This window comes from Vigna radiata, chromosome 8, assembly GCF_000741045.1.
Source record: "Vigna radiata var. radiata cultivar VC1973A chromosome 8, Vradiata_ver6, whole genome shotgun sequence".
NCBI classification, from domain to species: Eukaryota; Viridiplantae; Streptophyta; class Magnoliopsida; order Fabales; family Fabaceae; genus Vigna; species Vigna radiata.
The window spans coordinates 45,245,747-45,264,630 of NC_028358.1; the positions used below are offsets into that span (position 1 = coordinate 45,245,747).

Below are 18,884 nucleotides of genomic sequence, written 5' to 3' on the forward strand. Positions count from 1 at the left end.
AAAGCTTCTCTGTCCTCGATAATAACCTCTTTGAACTTCCCAAACAACATTCCTTTCTGTCTTTGCTTTTCTTTGCAAACACTCACACTCTCACTTCATCGGCCATTTCCATCTCTCCTAGGGTTCTTCTTCCTTTCACCGCCAAGATCTTCTCTCCAGCTTTCTTTTATTTACACTCTCTTCCTTCACGCCAACCACGGCTTTGTGCTTCGCGTTTTCGGCTCAGTGCACTGGTTTTGCATGCAAGATTTTCTTTCGCTACAGTGCACATTGCTGTTTTTGGTGAAACGGAAGGGGGAGTTAGATCCCTGGGAGGATGTCTTCGAGGGCGGGGCCGTCGTCGGAGCCGCAGGGACAGCCGCAGAGGCGGATCACGCGGACGCAAACGGCCGGGAACCTTGGCGAGGCAATATTTGACAGTGAGGTCGTTCCGTCGTCTCTTGTCGAGATTGCACCTATTCTTCGAGTTGCTAATGAGGTCGAGAAGACTCACCCCAGAGTTGCTTATCTCTGTAAGTTTGTTTCATACTGGACTTTCTCGACTCTTCGTTTTCCGCGTTGCCGTGCCGAAACTTCCGTCTGTTCTTGTATACCGGAATGCTTCACGTGGAGTTGTTGCTTTTCAGTGTTGTTCTGATTTGTTGCGTTGATTTTATAATTGGAAATGTAGTAATGTGACCTGCAGTATCCTTAGTGTCCTTTATACTTGGAAATGTAGTAATGTGACCTGCAGTATCCTTAGTGTCCACGTGTGTGCTCATGCTTGGACGGAACTCCTTGCTTGCGTAGTGTCCTGCATTATGTTTCCTCGACAGGCATTGGAGGTGACTGGAGCAGCTTGTTTGAACTTATAAAGATAGCTTGCAACTTCCATAAGCCCTTTTTAGCTGATTTCAGCAAGCGTCTCGCTGTAGCTCGTTAGATTGATCTCTTTTTAGCTTATTTCAACAAGGTCGATGGCCAAATTTGTGACATAAGTCCAGTTATATGATAAGTGCTTAGTTAAATTGTTTAACCAAACACACCCTTTGTGAAGTTATGTAAACCTTTTATTGCTATTCCAGTTTTCCAAGCTTCCATTGGTTGTGAAGAGTTTACTACACACCTTTTGACGCTTGAATGTAATTTTGTGTGGGGCATGTGTATTTTTTTATTGTAGGCCGATTTTATGCGTTTGAGAAAGCTCACAGACTGGATCCTACTTCAAGTGGTCGTGGAGTTCGGCAATTCAAAACTGCCCTCCTCCAACGTTTGGAAAGAGTAAGCATTGATAATATTTTGTTTCATTTATACAAGATACTGTTATAAATATATAATTATAATGTGCCTTTTTCAATAGTTAAAAATTTGTCTTGTTTTCTGTTTTCAAATATTTGAACCAGCAATGGTAAAAAGTAAGAACAAGAAAATAGAAAATATATAAATCAGGAAATTAAGTGTCATTTTTGCAATTATTTCTAAAGAGGAGATGGAAACAAAAAAGTGAAACACGTTTTCTAAAACCAAACACATCATCAGTGTTGAAAGAAAAAATGAATCAGCTCTCGGATATTATCTGAGTTATAAGAAACACGATTCTAATCATTGCAGAAAATTAATAATTGGTTCCTCAGCTAGGATTTCAAGTGTTCTTACGTATTTGGACTATAAGCTGTCTTATTTATGAACATTTTTCCTGTTTAGAATGGACAGCCACCTACTAGATTTAAGGATGATAATGCCCTTATATCGATTTAATCAGTGTATCTTTTAACACTTAGTTCCAATTTTAGGAAAATGATCCAACATTGAAAGGAAGAGTAAAGAAAAGTGATGCTCGTGAGATGCAGAGCTTTTATCAGCATTACTACAAAAAATATATCCAAGCCTTACAAAATGCTGCTGATAAAGCTGATCGGTATGTTGTCTACATAGTGTGCAGTGTGATATGTTATTCGTCTATCTTGTACTTATAGTGAGCGTGTCCTCTTACTTTCAGTGCACAGCTTACCAAGGCATATCAGACTGCTAATGTTCTTTTTGAGGTTTTGAAGGCTGTTAACATGACACAATCTATGGAAGTTGATCGAGAGGTTACCTTTTTGTAACTCCTATGATGTTATCAATATTTAAAGAAGATGTTCATTGCAATTTTGTTTTCACCTGTCTTTACACTTATGATTAATGATTGATTTGCTGTTGGAACAGATTTTGGAGACTCAAGATAAAGTTGCTGAGAAAACAGAGATCTTAGTACCTTACAATATTCTTCCTCTTGATCCTGATAGCGCAAATCAGGCAATAATGAGATTTCCTGAGGTATGATCTCTTATACGTACTATTGTTATGTTCATATTCTGTACTTCTAGTTTTAATGAAAATACTTGTTGATCACTTTTCACAGATCCAAGCGGCTGTATACGCTCTTCGTAATACAAGGGGTCTAGTCTGGCCAAAGGACTACAAGAAAAAAAAAGATGAAGACATTCTGGACTGGCTTGGCGTAATGTTTGGATTTCAGGTAAGTTTGAGTCTGCAACTGTTCACTTCTTTATTCAGTTGGGTCTTGTATTAAATTTGAATTAGCTGAACAGAACATGATGTATTTATTACTAACAACAGCAATGCAAATTGCTTCCACTTGTTCAAAATACAGAAGCACAATGTAGCAAATCAGAGAGAGCATTTGATCTTATTGCTTGCAAATGTGCACATCAGGCAATTTCCCAAGCCTGATCAACAGCCAAAGGTAGGGTTTACTTTCAAGTTTTTAGTTGTCATTTAGCTTCTAAAGCTTTTATGTGTTTTAGCTTAATAGTTTCATATAGAAGCTGGGTTCTGTACAGAGTGTGACTCAATTTAATTATAAAGTTCAGTGCTAATTTAGATGTAGATACACTTTTTTTTTTTCTTTTTTTTTTTACCAGGGGAGGGAGGGATGGTACGGTACGGAATAAGTAAATAAACACTTGGTTATTTTTATTTGTATTGAAATTAGCTAAATGAAATTTTATGGAAATTTCAAGATGCTCAGAGGAGACTTTTTCCCCTCCATATGGTTGCTGTTCTGAACAGTTCCAGTTTGCTTATTCCAATATCTTTATTTTCATTATGATCACCTAGAAATATTTTGTTAAAATCTGCTTTTGACATGTATGGATTTTTTCCTTAGTTGGACGAACGTGCACTTACTGAAGTGATGAAGAAACTTTTTAAGAATTACAAAAAGTGGTGCAAGTATTTGGGTCGGAAGAGTAGCCTTTGGTGAGAGTTTCTGTTCTCTTTTAATGTTAAAAGATACTGCAATTGTATTTTATTAACTTGAACTATACATACTTTTGGGGATAAGAAAGCTTTTGAAGGTGTTGTTATGTTATAATTTTTCTATATTTTTAAATCATTATAATGCTATTAACATTTATTTGTGACTTTCAATTTTGAAAGCAGATTTTTTTGCAGCTTGTTTTAATTTTAACTCTTAATTTGTTTCCCATGTAGTGTATGCTTATTTGAGTTTCTGTTGTAACATATATTGCGGAACGTTGCAGGTTGCCAACCATACAACAAGAAGTGCAGCAGCGTAAGCTACTATATATGGGTCTGTATCTTCTGATATGGGGTGAAGCTGCGAACCTAAGATTCATGCCAGAATGTCTTTGCTATATCTATCACCACGTAAGCTTTATGACTTATCCAATCTATGTTGTTTACAAAGATGTGTATTTATATGTAAAAGATGTATTAGTGGGAAGAGAAACTATTAATAGTAATGGAACATAATTTCAATTCAAACTTATTTTCTTGACTTTTTCAGTCACGTTATCCCTGTCATCACCCTTTCTGCCTACTTGCTTGAATCTTCTTGTACGCTTTCATTCCAAATATTATAACAGGATTAACAACAGCGATTGGACTTGGCCCATTATCCGTTTTACCTCTTGTTGGGTAACTATTGTGTGAAATATTCCCCTTCTATAATTACAACAGTTTGAAGTGCAGATTTCTTTATCTGTCAATTCTAAGTCAAAAGCTTTCTTAGAACCCTTGATAAATTTCTTTGTGAAAACTTGATGTCTAGATTTCTTCACTTGTAGTGAGGCATTCGACTGGGTTTGGTTCTGGGTTGCTATAAAAGAGAAGCAATTGTTTTTTCACATTGCATTTAACATGGAAAAAAAAGTAGAAAAAAGCTCATGTTCGTTGGTGTACTATACAGACTAGAACCAAACTGAAAATAAAATTTAAAATAAAGTTCTTGTCTTAAAATAAATCTTGTCATAGTTTTGGTGTTGTTTTATTTCCTAGTAGTTTTATAGTTTTAACATGCATCCTCATGTAAGATGAGCATTTTACTTGTGAGGCCTGGATAATGTACAATTCCCAAAATCATAATGAATGTTCCTATCCCTGACGGATATATGTTCTTTGGTTTTGGCAGCATTCACTTTGTTGGTATTAAGTGAGTTTTTTCAGAAGGAACCAAAAGTTTTGTTGATCTCATTTTATGGTGCTTGTTGTAGATGGCTTTTGAATTGTACGGTATGCTTGCTGGTAATGTTAGTCCAATGACTGGAGAGAATGTCAAACCTGCCTATGGAGGTGAAGAAGAGGCTTTCTTAAGGAAAGTTGTAACTCCAATATATGATGTGATTGCGAAGGTGCTTTCTGCATTTCATTATTTTCTTCTATTTTTTTTTGGTTATCTCTATATGTAGCACACCCATTAGTTATTCATTTTATTGTGTCTCAAAAAATTAATGATTGCTCTGCTCGATAGGAAGCTGAACGGAGCAAAAAAGGGAGGTCAAAGCATTCACAATGGAGGAACTATGATGATTTAAATGAATATTTCTGGTATAATTAATTGATTCTCTCCTTTTATTCGTATCTGTCTTGGTATTAATTTTCAATGACAATTGTAGGTCAGCTGATTGTTTTCGGCTTGGTTGGCCAATGCGTGCTGATGCTGATTTTTTTTGCCTGCCAGTTGAGCAGCTACATTTTGACAAATCTAATGTAAGCATTGATTGCGTTCTCAATTTCTTATTTGTTATAAACATTTATTTTTTTTCTTATATATAACTTTTATAAATTAGTTCTTAACAAATAAAATGTTTCGTAGTTGACAAGGAGATGTATAGTTCATTGAAAATTGATCTATAGATGCATGCATTATACATTTTGTTGATTACTGGTTATGATATATGCCTTTTTTCTGTAAATAATCATTATGTGATAATCAATGACTGGTTGGATTGTTTTTCTTGTTTTTTTGAAAATGGGAAGGAAATTTTCTGCATTTGATTATGATACTGATTTTAAATGTTAAATGGGGTGTTTTTATAACTCATTGTTGTAAGCGAAGTGCATTTGGATAAGCTAATGCTGAAAGCCTAAAACTTGTACCTGCCACTGAATTTTGCGCCTTGTTATATACTTGAATATGCAGGATAGCAAACCAGTTAACAGGGACAAATGGGTTGGAAAAGTCAACTTTGTTGAGATAAGGTCATTTTGGCATATTTTCAGAAGTTTTGATCGCATGTGGGGTTTTTTTATTCTGTGCTTACAGGTAAGAATTTGTCTGTTGTCCTTCACAATTGGCATGAATGATTTTTCCCTTCAATATCTAGCAAAATAAATCCATTTCTGAGAGAACTAATTTATCTTTAGGCTATGATTATTGTTGCTTGGAATGGAACTGGGGATCCAAGTGCAATATTTGACGTGAGTGTTTTCATGAAGGTCCTTAGTGTTTTTATAACTGCAGCTATATTGAAGCTTGGACAAGGTAGGTAATAGCAAATCTTACCAGCCCATATATTGCTTGCGGATACTTCTCAATACTCAGATTTATATTTCTGTATTTAGTAGCTTGTTTCTGCATAAAGTTTTAGCCTGTATTTCCGCTCTGGCTTCTATTCTTGAGCCCTCTGTTCTTCTATTTTAATACTTGTCTGTTTAACATGATACCGTACAACTGACAAACATCAATGGAGGATTTATTTAGTGAATATTTTTTGTTTTTTACTTGCTATTTGACGGCCATTTTAAAAAGTTGAGGTGACATTGCGTAGATAATGCAAGCAGAAAGCCACAGAAAGCACCCATAGGTTTTTTAACAATCTTGGCATTATGAAAGTGTAAGTTACTTATGGTTATTATTTTTACTTTGCGTTTACATGGGCAGCTATTCTGGACGTGATCCTCAGTTGGAAAGCACAATGGAGCATGTCAATGTATGTTAAGTTGAGATACATTCTAAAAGTTGTTTCAGCTGCAGCATGGGTGATTGTTCTATCAGTTAGTTATGCTTATACCTGGGAAAATCCTCCTGGATTTGCTCAGACGATACAAAGTTGGTTTGGAAGCAATTCAAAGTCGCATTCATTCTTTATTATGGCTGTTGTTGTATACCTATCACCAAATATGCTAGCTGCCATGTTGTTTCTGTTCCCACTCATTCGTCGTTTTCTTGAGAGATCAAATTATAGGATTGTGATGCTTATGATGTGGTGGTCACAGGTAGGTGATATTGAATCCCTGTTTTTTTTTTTTTGTATTTTTTTTGGCTGGTACACATAAAAACAGTTGGTTTTTGCTTTTGCACCCGAGATACTGAATTTAAATTGGTGATTTTTATTCTTTGTAATTGGCAGCCACGACTCTATGTTGGTAGGGGAATGCATGAAAGCACATTTTCCCTTTTCAAGTAAGAATCTAGTTTGAGAAGTTCCTTTCAATTGTGAATGGTATTATTTTCCTTGGAATCTAATCTTGATGTATCTTGTATATAACGTCAGGTACACAATGTTTTGGGTTCTCCTTATAATTACGAAGCTAGCTTTCAGTTACTATATAGAGGTGGCGATATCTTTTCATTCATCTGTTTATTTTAAAATATATCAATTTTACTTTTTTTAACTATATGTATCTTTGATTCTTACTATAGATAAAACCTCTGGTAGAACCAACAAAAGCTATAATGAGTGTAAAAATCTCAACTTTTCAGTGGCATGAATTCTTTCCCCGTGGTAGTAAGCTGGAACTCTTTGCTTTTTTGCTATTATATTTTTTTTTTCAAAACGAATTTATAGGTTTTGTGCTTTGCAGCGCGAAAAAATCTTGGTGTTGTAGTTGCACTTTGGTCTCCAATTATTCTGGTATGTGTTTACAAGTACCCGATTTGGTTAGTGTTCAAAATTTCAATATATGTCATGCAGTTATCCAACTTCTCTTTTCTTTTTTAGGTATACTTTATGGATACTCAGATTTGGTATGCCATATTCTCTACGTTATTTGGTGGTATTTATGGGGCATTCCGTCGACTTGGAGAGGTCAGTCAGCACTTTATAAATCCTTCTCTTGAAGGGTTGTTTTGGATTGTGGTGTGTTTATTTATTGCTTGTTTGCTTACATCTACCTCCAATGCACTCTTTTCCCCAATTGTTGGCAGTTCTTCAAGCATAAATTTTATCTATCCATAAATGTCTGGCAATCAGTATTATTTTGTTGGAGTGTGATCGTTATTATTTTGCTTACACCATATTTTTACCGATTTATTTTTCTTTCAAGTTACATCTCTAGCTTACTGAAAGTATGTAAAATCAATTAAGTTTTCTTTACATACATTTATTTTCAAGATGATATAATAGTAATTCATTTTACTCTGATTCCGATTTAGGTAGTTCTTGTAGCTTCCACATTCTGATATTTGCACGACACTTTATATATCAAGTTCCTCGATTATAAAACGGTGCTTAGTTCTATGTTGTCATGCAGGTCAATGACAATGCTTTCTTTTCATTTTCTTTTTCTGCTTATCCTAATATTTTCCAGCAGCTACTTCCATTTATGCCCCACCATCTTTGTTTCTTTTTTTTGTTGATCTAAACTTGATAAGCAAATGATACTCATAATTATTGTATTGCATTCTAAGTTTACTTTATAACTAGAGTTTATTATTTCAGATGTATTGTTTTAGTTATTTATATACTGGGAACTTGGCTATTTGAGTCTAGGGACATTTATATTTGCTTCCATTTCAAGTTTGCTTGTCTTATTTGGTTGAACTGGTAAGGGTGTTGTTTTTTTAGCTAAACTTAGGAAAACATAATGTAAAAAAATGTGTTTGAAATCAAAATGAGGAGATGCACAAGTTGATTAGAAAGCTTTAAATTTTAAAGAAATAAAGTTCAGAATGAAAGATGTCAACTTTTGAAGAAGAATACTATGAGAACAAACGAGTGGAGTGTACAAGCTCTCTCAAACTCTCTAGTATACAGTCCCTTATATTTTTCTCAACTAGTACAATAAGAAACTAAGCCATTTTCAAGTAAAAGTTTTGGGGACTTTAACTTTATGAATGGTTTATTTATATAAGAATTTGTACAGTCTCGAGATTCTTCCCTTATTTATGCTGAACTCATCATATATGGTTTTCTTGTTCTAACCTTGGAACTGATTAATTGTTTACTGATGTTAGATAAGGACACTGGGAATGCTTAGATCTCGTTTTGATTCGTTGCCGGGTGCCTTCAATGCCTGTTTGATCCCAGAGGAAAAGAGTGAACCGAGGAAAAAAGGATTAAAGGCCACTTTATCTCGCAGATTTGATCTGGTTAAATAATTTTTCACCTTTTTAGATGACGGAAAAATTTAAACATCATTTCATCAAATTTACATTGGCTTATTGATACAGATCCCAAATAACAAAGGTAAAGAAGCTGCGAGATTTGCACAACTATGGAATCAAATAATCACTAGTTTTAGAGAGGAAGATCTTATCAGTAATGGGTAATCTGGAGGATACGTTTGCAATTTTGGTTTTTAATCTTTTTTCTCTAGTAGAGTACTGTGCGCTTTTAACAATATTGAACTGAGATGGTTATACTTGTACCACTCAGGGAAATGGATCTTTTGCTTGTGCCATACTGGGCTGATCGTGAGTTGGACCTTATACAGTGGCCACCATTTCTACTTGCTAGCAAGGTTTATTTGTTGATTTTTTAAAAATCATGTAAAATTCTGGTATCTTTTCTGTCCATTTAACAATGATCAGTTTTGTAGATTCCAATTGCATTGGATATGGCTAAGGACAGCAATGGAAAGGATAGAGAGTTGAGAAAAAGAATTAACACTGACCATTATATGTATTCTGCTATTAAGGAGTGCTATGCTTCTTTTAAGAGCATTTTTAAGTACTTGGTTCAAGGGGACCGTGAAAAACAGTAAGTCTCTCAAAGAAGTATTACGCAGTTGCTTTTGTTCTGAGTAATAATACTCGTAGTATTCTTATGTAGATCTGCATAATAACATATCATGGCTTTTGGAAATCAGTCTAATCTAATTGACTAACATATGATTCTTTATTTATGTAAACTTATTTTCCAGTTTGTTGAATCCCTTCATTTCAGGGTCATAGAATACATTTTCTCCGAGGTAGACAAACATATTGAAGCTGATGACCTTACCAGTGAATTCAGACTCAGTGCACTTCCTAGCCTTTATGAGCAATTTGTTAAGCTAATAAATTATTTGGTAATGTTTAGCTCCCTTATCAAATTTGCATTTTAGTTTATAATCTTTAGCTTGTTAAATCTTATCAAGCTTTTTATTGATTACAGTTAGAGAATAAGCATGAAGACAGGGATCAAATTGTGCTTCTATTCCAGGATATGCTGGAGGTAGTGACTAGAGATATAATGATGGAGGATCATATATTCAGGTACTGATAATGAATCCCATGTTTCCAGCATTTTTAAATGGCATTGTCCCACTGAATATTATTTTGTATCATTTTTTTGAGTAGCTTGGTAGATTCAATCCACGGTGGATCTGGACATGAGGGAATGCTTCTTCTTGAGCAACAATATCAGTTATTTGCATCTGAAGGGGCTATCAGGTTTCCAATTGAACCAGTTACTGAAGCTTGGACAGAGAAGGTTTGCCACTCGATAAAGTATTCTACTGAAAATTTGATTAGTGAAGTAAATCTGATGATCTGCTTACATTTTATATTTGTAGATTAAACGGCTTTGCTTATTGCTTACAACTAAAGAATCAGCAATGGATGTGCCATCTAACTTAGAAGCCAAAAGACGCATTTCGTTTTTCTCTAATTCACTGTATATGGATATGCCTACAGCACCCAAAGTTCGCAATATGCTTTCATTCTCGTAAGTTTTAATTTACTTTTGTTCTAAAATGTTATTTACATTGTTTGAGTGAATTCCTTTCAGTACAATATTTCAATTTTATTGACGGAATGAAGATTCAAATATTTCTCAGTACGAGAAGCTATCCCATAAGTTTGTTAGTTTGAAGGATTTAAATATTTAAAGTGCCTATATGACAAGTTTTAGCTCGTCAATTTTATGGATTATTATAATATATCGTGATAGACAATAAAAAACTGTTTATTTGGTTTACGGGAAGCTTTCAGCAATAAATATTTTTGGAAGATGGCCAAAGAAGGAAGCAAAGATTGCACTGCTAAAAAGTTATGTGGTTGAAAGCTTTAATAATTTGTTTCTCTTAGAACCTCAGCTTGAAATTGTGGTGCATGAAATATAAGTTTAAGGGGTATGAATTGAGACTGTCATTCTGTTGAACTCAAAAATTGAACACATAGCTTTTTTTTGTTAGAAAATTCTGCTGTATACACCAGATATAAATTATGCAAGGTTCACTCATTCAAAACACCACAAAGAACAAATTGGCCCCATGACCACCTCTTACTGTTTACAACTGTGGTATGTGTTTGACAAGATGATATGATTTTTCTAAAAATATATGGGATACGATGTGTAAGATACATATCTAGATATGTGTCCTACAGAGTGTCATTACTCTCAATAATACTCTTATAACTGCTTATTAATAAGATTATTTGTATAAAGTTTTTTTTTTTTGTATTGAAAATACAAAATTTATTAGGGGCTTGCCTCTTAGGTAATTTAAATAATTTATAGGGTGTATTTAGTGCTCCATTACTGATGCCCTTGGGACACTTTGTTTTTTTCCCTAATGGACTTTGCAGGGTTTTAACGCCATACTATACTGAAGAGGTTCTCTTTTCCATGTACGATTTGGATTCACCTAATGAAGATGGTGTTTCTATACTCTTCTACTTGCAGAAGATATTTCCAGGTTTTAGCCTTGCCCATAAAGCACTGTTGCATAAATGTGAAAATCCACGGGATGAATATGAATGCATTTCTTGGCATTTTTTTGTTATTGATGCATATAGATGAATGGAACAACTTTCTTCAGCGGGTGGGTTTTTCCAGTGAAGAGGAGCTTAAAGGAAATGAATCTGATGAGTTAGAAGAAGAACTTCGTCGCTGGGCATCATACCGTGGCCAAACTTTGACCAGAACTGGTTCTCTCCTTCTCTTCCTCTCACAAACACAAACAAGCACACATACTGACACATTCTGTACAACTGTATCCTTTCCTCATACTGACAATTTCATATTGCTCGTTGCATTTAATTGAAACATTCTCGTTGATGCAGTCAGAGGTATGATGTACTACAGAAAAGCTTTGGAGCTCCAGTCTTTTCTTGATATGGCCAAAGATGAAGGTGAGATTTCCTTCTAAATTGTTCAGATGATCTTTTATTTGTTGCTTATAATTTGGTTGTGAAATACTAGTTCATGAAAATTGTTTCTAAAATTTATTTTTGTATTTTATTTCTCTGAATGAATGTTATAAACGTGCAGATTTGATGGAAGGATATAAGGCCATAGAAGATTCAGATGATAACTCGAAGGGGGAAAGGTCACTATGGACACAGTGTCAAGCTGTGGCTGATATGAAATTCTCATATGTGGTGTCATGTCAACAATATGGGATTGACAAGCGATCTGGTGCTGCTCGTGCACAGGACATATTGAGACTTATGACAAGGTAAATGTCCAAGGTTAATAGTACTGGCCTTGATGTATAATAATACATATCAAATGGTTCGGTTGTTTTTATTTGGCAGATACCCTTCACTTCGAGTTGCCTATATTGATGAGGTAGAGGAGCCTAGCAAAGAGAGACCAAAAAAGATCAATAAGGTTTATTACTCTTGCTTGGTGAAGGCTATGCCAAAATCCAGTAGTCCTTCAGAGACAGAGCCTGTGCAATATTTAGACCAGGTATGCTAATCGTGATAAAGAAAGGCTGTAAAGAATACTTTCATCTTTTTTACTTCTAATAATTTGTTTTTGATAGAAAATTTAGTTTTTTCATTCATAAAAGAGGTTAAATACAACCCTAGGAGGATGTATAATCCTCCAAAACAGGAAGGTCTATATACAACATGAAATGAAAAAAAACTAAAGATGCAAGCAGACTGTCAGTTTCTCTGCTTGCATATGCAATGGTCACTCTCGGGAAGCATTCACATGTCACATGAAGAGCATACAAACAACTAACTTATTGCATAATTGCATACTGCTTTTCAAAGATGTTTATGACTTAGATGTTTACATGGTGGAATGAAAGCTTGTTTCTTTTTTAACAAAGTATATAATTTTAAATACTGGCCACATAGATGCGGATTACCTCACCTAATCAAATATGACTGTTGTCGTTGCTATTTGACATCTTTTGGATATCTTCTTCATTATTGATTAACTTTAATCAGTTATAAGAGATCAGATGCTTGGACATCCACCATCTCTCTCACTCCCTCCTCTTGAGCAAATGTAGAGCGCTGTTTTTATATACCTGTTCATACCAGGTCAAACTTTTGGCCATCTAACTTCCTTTTATAGCAACTTAGTTCAGTTTATATTCAGATCTGAACATTTTTGTTTTAACTTTTAGTTGTGATTATCAAAAATATTTCCAGTAATTGTTTACACCACAAAACGTATGCAAAAATTATTTAAATTCAACTTAAAGAAACAATGGTTTCTCATTGTATAATCTAAATCTTGTAAGTAAATAGTTATACCATATCCATAGGACCAAATACGATTCATGACTTGAACTGTTGATGAGCCTACTGTCTCTTCTCCATAATATTTCATTCATCATTCTTCTATTACCAGATTGGTTCTTAGTCTCCAGTTATTGTCTTAATCAGGTCATATATAAAATAAAGCTTCCTGGACCAGCCATCTTAGGTGAGGGCAAACCTGAAAATCAAAACCATGCCATAATTTTCACACGTGGGGAAGGCTTGCAAACAATAGATATGAACCAGGTATGATACTTGTGCGAGAAGCTCAAAACTGTTTATCTCATTCTCTTTTACGTAATTAAATTGTCTCTTTTTTTACAGGATAACTACATGGAAGAAGCTTTAAAAATGAGGAATTTGTTGCAAGAATTCCTTAAGAAGCATGATGGAGTGAGATTCCCAAGTATTCTTGGTCTTAGAGAGCACATTTTTACTGGAAGGTGAAATTATTTTGTCCTTGTACTTCTAGGGAAAAAAATTGAACCTAAAGTTTGCAATGTGTCACTGACTATTGTTTTGTTCCGAGATTTCAGTGTTTCTTCTCTTGCATGGTTCATGTCAAATCAGGAGACCAGTTTTGTTACAATTGGTCAGAGATTGTTGGCTAATCCACTGAAGTGAGTTTCGTTCTTTCGCTTTATTGTGTATGTGTTAATTATTAAAATAGGTAAGTGATTTTGGGAGAGAAGTAGGAAATAAGGGGTCTGTGTTAGGGAATGAGAAAAAAGTACATTGCTGGTCTTGGTGATATTTGAATACAGGATCATGCTAAACCTCGTGTCTAATGACACGGGTGATCACTTAAACACAAATGCCTTGATCAATAGCCCTTGACTCAGTAGACAACTCTAATATAATTTGGCAAAGTAGTACACAATAGCCCAATAGTGATGGACGTGACAGGATGTGTTGTTAAAAACTTAGGTCTCACATTTACTAGAGATATTGTGAGAATAAGTATATATATGTGGGGGCAACCCTTACTTGTAAGCTAATTTTGTAGCATCGAGTTAGATTTAAACCATTTTATAAGATCAAGTATGATATACTTTCTTGACCAATCTTTGGTATAAAAGTATAGAACAAGTCCACGTGGAAGCTATGCGTTGACAAAGCAGCTATTAAGTAAAATGAAGATTTATGTAGAGAGAGAGGAAAAGTTGATAATACAGATTAAGTACTCTGAAATTGTTATTAACTTGACATAAAGCAATGTATTACTACAACGTGGTGATAAATCTAAAGTACCGTCTCTTATTTATACTAGTATTATATCATAATAAAAGGGATAAAATTTAATACGTATATGCACAACTAATTTGTACCCTTGAGTTATCGTAGCTGGATAACCCACAAGACACAGGGAAGTTCATTGATGATGCTTGAGTTGATTAGTTTCTGGTTAGGTGATATTCAAGATGAACTACACCAAATAAATAAATAAACTGACCAGTAGGAAACACATGAAATAGGGAAAACTAATGCAAAGAGATAATGCTGTTAAGCTCTAAAGATGTAATCAAAATACTATTGAATAATTTTCATGCATTCCAATATATAAATCTTTGTTTATTTGTGTCGTTTAGATTTCCATTTGTTGGGCTTCATATAAAATATGTTTGTGTAGGGTTCGCTTCCACTATGGTCATCCCGATGTCTTTGATAGGCTTTTTCACCTCACAAGAGGGGGTGTTAGTAAAGCCTCCAAGGTTATCAATTTGAGTGAAGATATTTTTGCTGGTGAAGTGACTTTCAATTCTCCCCTTTATTTTCCTTATTTTTGATTCACATGTTCATTTGATTAAACTATGTTATTTGCAGGCTTCAACTCTACACTCCGTGAAGGAAACGTTACCCATCATGAATACATACAAGTTGGTAAGGGCAGAGATGTGGGTCTCAACCAGATTTCTATGTTTGAAGCAAAGATAGCTAATGGTAATGGAGAACAAACATTGAGTCGAGATGTGTACCGACTTGGCCACCGCTTTGACTTCTTCAGAATGCTGTCCTGTTATTTCACCACGATTGGATTTTACTGTAGCACTCTTGTATGTTACCACCTGAATTAGCTCTTACTTTGTTCTCATTTCACAGGCTTCTGAACATTTTCCTTTTTCTCTTTAAACTTTGGGCAGATAACTGTTCTCACTGTATATGTATTCCTCTATGGTCGCCTTTATCTTGTTCTTAGTGGACTAGAAGAAGGTTTGAGTACACAAAAAGCCATTCGAGACAATAAGCCTCTTCAAGTGGCTCTCGCCTCTCAGTCCTTTGTTCAAATTGGGTTTTTGATGGCCTTGCCCATGTTGATGGAAATTGGCTTGGAAAGAGGCTTCCGAACTGCACTTAGTGAGTTCATATTAATGCAGTTGCAGCTAGCTCCAGTTTTCTTCACATTTTCGCTTGGGACAAGGACTCACTATTATGGAAGGACATTGCTTCATGGAGGTGCAAAATATAGACCTACTGGTCGAGGATTTGTGGTTTTCCATGCTAAATTTGCAGACAACTATAGACTTTACTCACGTAGCCACTTTGTCAAGGGTATTGAGCTAATGATTTTGCTTATTGTATACCAAATATTTAGTCACACGTATAGAAGTGGGGTTGCATATCTAATGATTACTGTACCGATGTGGTTTATGGTTGGCACCTGGCTTTATGCTCCCTTCTTGTTCAATCCTTCTGGGTTTGAGTGGCAAAAGATTGTTGATGATTGGACTGATTGGAATAAATGGATTAGCATCCAAGGTGGTATAGGTGTAACACCTGAAAAAAGTTGGGAATCCTGGTGGGAGGAGGAACAAGAGCATCTTCAATATTCAGGAATGCGTGGAATCATTGCAGAGATATTGTTGTCTTTACGTTTTTTTATATACCAGTATGGTCTTGTTTATCACTTGACCTTTACTAGAAAGACGAAAAGTTTTCTGGCAAGTCTTTTACCTTGTTTTTCCCTTTTTTCTACAACTATTTATGTCGCTTTCATAGTTTGGCCATATTGAATGGATATCCTTTTCTTTGTACAGGTCTATGGCATCTCGTGGCTGGTGATCTTTCTCATATTATTTGTGATTAAGGTTAGTAGCAAGCTACTTTGTATCTTGTAGGGCGAGTTAAAGTTGTTCATGTGATGTATGACTTCTCAATATGAATATTATGGCCCATTCATTACTAGTCTTTGCTTGGTGGACAGTGTGGTTAAGCAAGTTAGAATTCCTATACATGTCAAAAGGATCAGTCTTGGGATAAATTTATGTTTTCTGATTTTCTTTTTTTGTCTCAGACGGTGTCCGTTGGGAGACGGAAATTCAGTGCAGATTTTCAACTTGTCTTCCGACTAATCAAGGGGATGATATTCTTAACTTTTGTCTCAGTTCTAGTCACCCTGATTGCACTTCCTCACATGACTATCCAGGATATTGTTGTTTGCATTCTTGCCTTTATGCCAACTGGTTGGGGAATGCTACAGGTGAATGAATGCTTTATCTTTTCTCCATACTATTGGCGTTGTTTTGAACTGATATATGCTACCCTCGAGCATGAATTTGTCTGATTATGAGCCCGACAGAGAGTCTGAGCTCATTTACCGGTGAAAAAAGATTGGACTTCAGACCTCTCATTGACATGAAAATAATGAACATCAATTCCTTGCAGTAGTATACTATGGTTTTTGAATTCCATTTTTTCTTTTCTTGCAGATTGCGCAAGCACTAAAGCCTCTAGTTCGACGAGCAGGATTCTGGGAATCAGTAAAAACTCTTGCTCGTGGTTATGAGATAGTCATGGGTTTGCTTTTATTCACTCCTGTTGCCTTCCTGGCTTGGTTTCCTTTTGTTTCAGAATTTCAGACGCGAATGTTGTTCAACCAAGCATTCAGTCGAGGATTGCAAATTTCTCGTATTCTTGGAGGTCAAAGGAAGGGTCGCTCTTCTCGCAACAAAGAATAATTTATCTACACAAAAGTTTGATTACATGCTCTTCATTTTCTTGATTGCAGCAGCGACTTCAGCAACGATTTTTGTAGCTAATGTAGGTATAGTGCATGTTGTAACATGATACACCGTAGGCCTTAATTTTGTTTATTCTGAACTTGAACTTCGATGGAAGTTATGTCAATTTGAGAAACTCCACCAAGGAATCCAAAACTCAGTTCCATTTTGTAAAAATAGTTTTTAATATTTTAAGTTTATTGTGTGGCCCTATTAACAAGACCTCATGCCTAATTTTGAGAACAATTTAGGACATTGGAAAAGTCTACATTATAATTGTACATAAACCGTCACCTTATGCATAAGGGTGCATGACAAAATAAATTGGGAACGAATTTGAGAAAGAAACTAGGTGGAAGAGGCAAAGGTATAAAACCGCAATTTGATTTGGTTTAAAGATATTGGATTTAATTATTCAAAAACCAGCTATTTGTAGTAAATGTTTATACTTGGTGTTCGTAATTTTTAAATATTTATATGATATTGTAAGTCAGTAATATATGTAAATTAATTAAGTTAATATTCATGGAAAAAAAGAGTGGGAAGAAGTATCAACATTAAAAACTATTAATAATAAAGGAAAAAAGAAAAAGATACACAACTAAAATCAGAAAGTACAAACCGTTGGTAATGGACGGGCCAATCATCATTTTTTTCCTTGTTTTTTTTTTTAAAAAATCTGGTTACACTTTTTTTTGTTTCTAAACTTGTTTTTTACATTGATTGCATTTCTCACTGTATTAATTGAAATTGAGTAAACCACATTTGGTTTAATTGAGTCAATGTGCCCCTTTTTCCAAAGGTTTGGCACCTCCAAAACGTCTCAAGTCATTTTTTGTGAAAGGTTTAGAACATCATTTACGAGTATCAATCTGTATGTTATGATTTTCTGATGCTTTAATTTGTTTGAGATTAATTTATCATGGTTTTATGTTTTTTGGATTGATAACATGGTTTTGAGTATGTATGGTAAATACTATGAAGAAATTTTAATGAGAAATTTTTTGTGATGATTTTAGTAGTATATGAATTAATATATATATATTGTATTAAGAGTTAAATTTTCGCTCTGATAATTCAAATTTCAATTTGGAGTGTATTGTGAGAGGAGAAGGATGTCCTATTGTAAGAACTTTATCTTCACAAAAAAATGATAACACACTAACTTTATATATGGTAGGATAAAATCCTTTGATAGTGGCTCTTTAATGACCACTACAAATGCATAACTCATCCTAGTCTAATATCAATACATGTATTTAGATAGTTGAGACTAATATGAATAAATACATGTGTTAGGATTCATTGATATTAATGCTTATATATATATATATATATATATATATATTAATATCTTTATATTTATTGTATAATTGTTCTTTTGGTAAATTTTTATTAATTTTTTTTTACAGTAATCACTTAAATTATGGTGAGCAAATAAAGATATCTCAGTTGATTTGATATAAAGAAGGATGAAGTAGCAATATAATTTATAACAAACTCCTATTTTATATAAACTTTTTCTTTTTGACAAATTACAATTTTTGTTAGTATGTATATATGTCTCTATATTGAATACGTGCTAGTTTTGATAAATATAATATAATAGTGAAATGGTTTGAAGTATTAAATGAGATGTTATAATACTTTAAATAACTTTAAAGAATGCTTTTTATTAGATTGTTTCTGACCAAATAGCAATGACTTGATTATAATTCATACGAAATCTTATAATTAAAAAACATAATTTGTTTATTTTTTATATCATATTTTAATATTTTGATTACACTACATCAATGTCGACATTCAAGTTCAATTTCCCAACTACATATTTTCAATGTTTATGTTATTCTGCATTTTTTTTTTATTTAACGCGTTTGGATCAATCTCTACGTTAAGTTGAATTTAAAAAATGAAATCAAAGTTACTTATCTTTGTAAATAAAAGAT

The 18,884-nt window shown here is 34.2% G+C and overlaps 1 protein-coding gene across 1 annotated transcript; it reads left to right on the forward strand.

Annotated features, from left to right (window-relative positions):
* On the forward strand, positions 1–17,126 carry LOC106772020 (callose synthase 3). Its single transcript, XM_014658129.2, has 42 exons — positions 1–512; positions 1,160–1,260; positions 1,773–1,897; positions 1,979–2,072; positions 2,188–2,298; positions 2,384–2,500; positions 2,636–2,728; positions 3,152–3,243; positions 3,528–3,654; positions 4,500–4,637; positions 4,757–4,833; positions 4,902–4,995; positions 5,429–5,551; positions 5,653–5,770; positions 6,170–6,504; positions 6,639–6,691; positions 6,783–6,843; positions 6,932–7,013; positions 7,093–7,142; positions 7,230–7,316; positions 8,465–8,599; positions 8,681–8,775; positions 8,886–8,970; positions 9,049–9,209; positions 9,396–9,519; positions 9,606–9,706; positions 9,791–9,923; positions 10,006–10,157; positions 11,021–11,130; positions 11,231–11,362; positions 11,498–11,566; positions 11,706–11,892; positions 11,972–12,128; positions 13,064–13,183; positions 13,262–13,380; positions 13,474–13,557; positions 14,568–14,680; positions 14,762–14,991; positions 15,079–15,876; positions 15,973–16,023; positions 16,230–16,415; positions 16,645–17,126. The coding sequence occupies exons 1-42, from the start codon at positions 317–319 to the stop codon at positions 16,891–16,893; spliced, it is 5,865 nt and encodes a 1,954-aa protein (XP_014513615.1). The 5' UTR covers positions 1–316; the 3' UTR covers positions 16,894–17,126.
* The last annotated feature ends 1,758 nt before the right edge of the window (positions 17,127–18,884 follow it).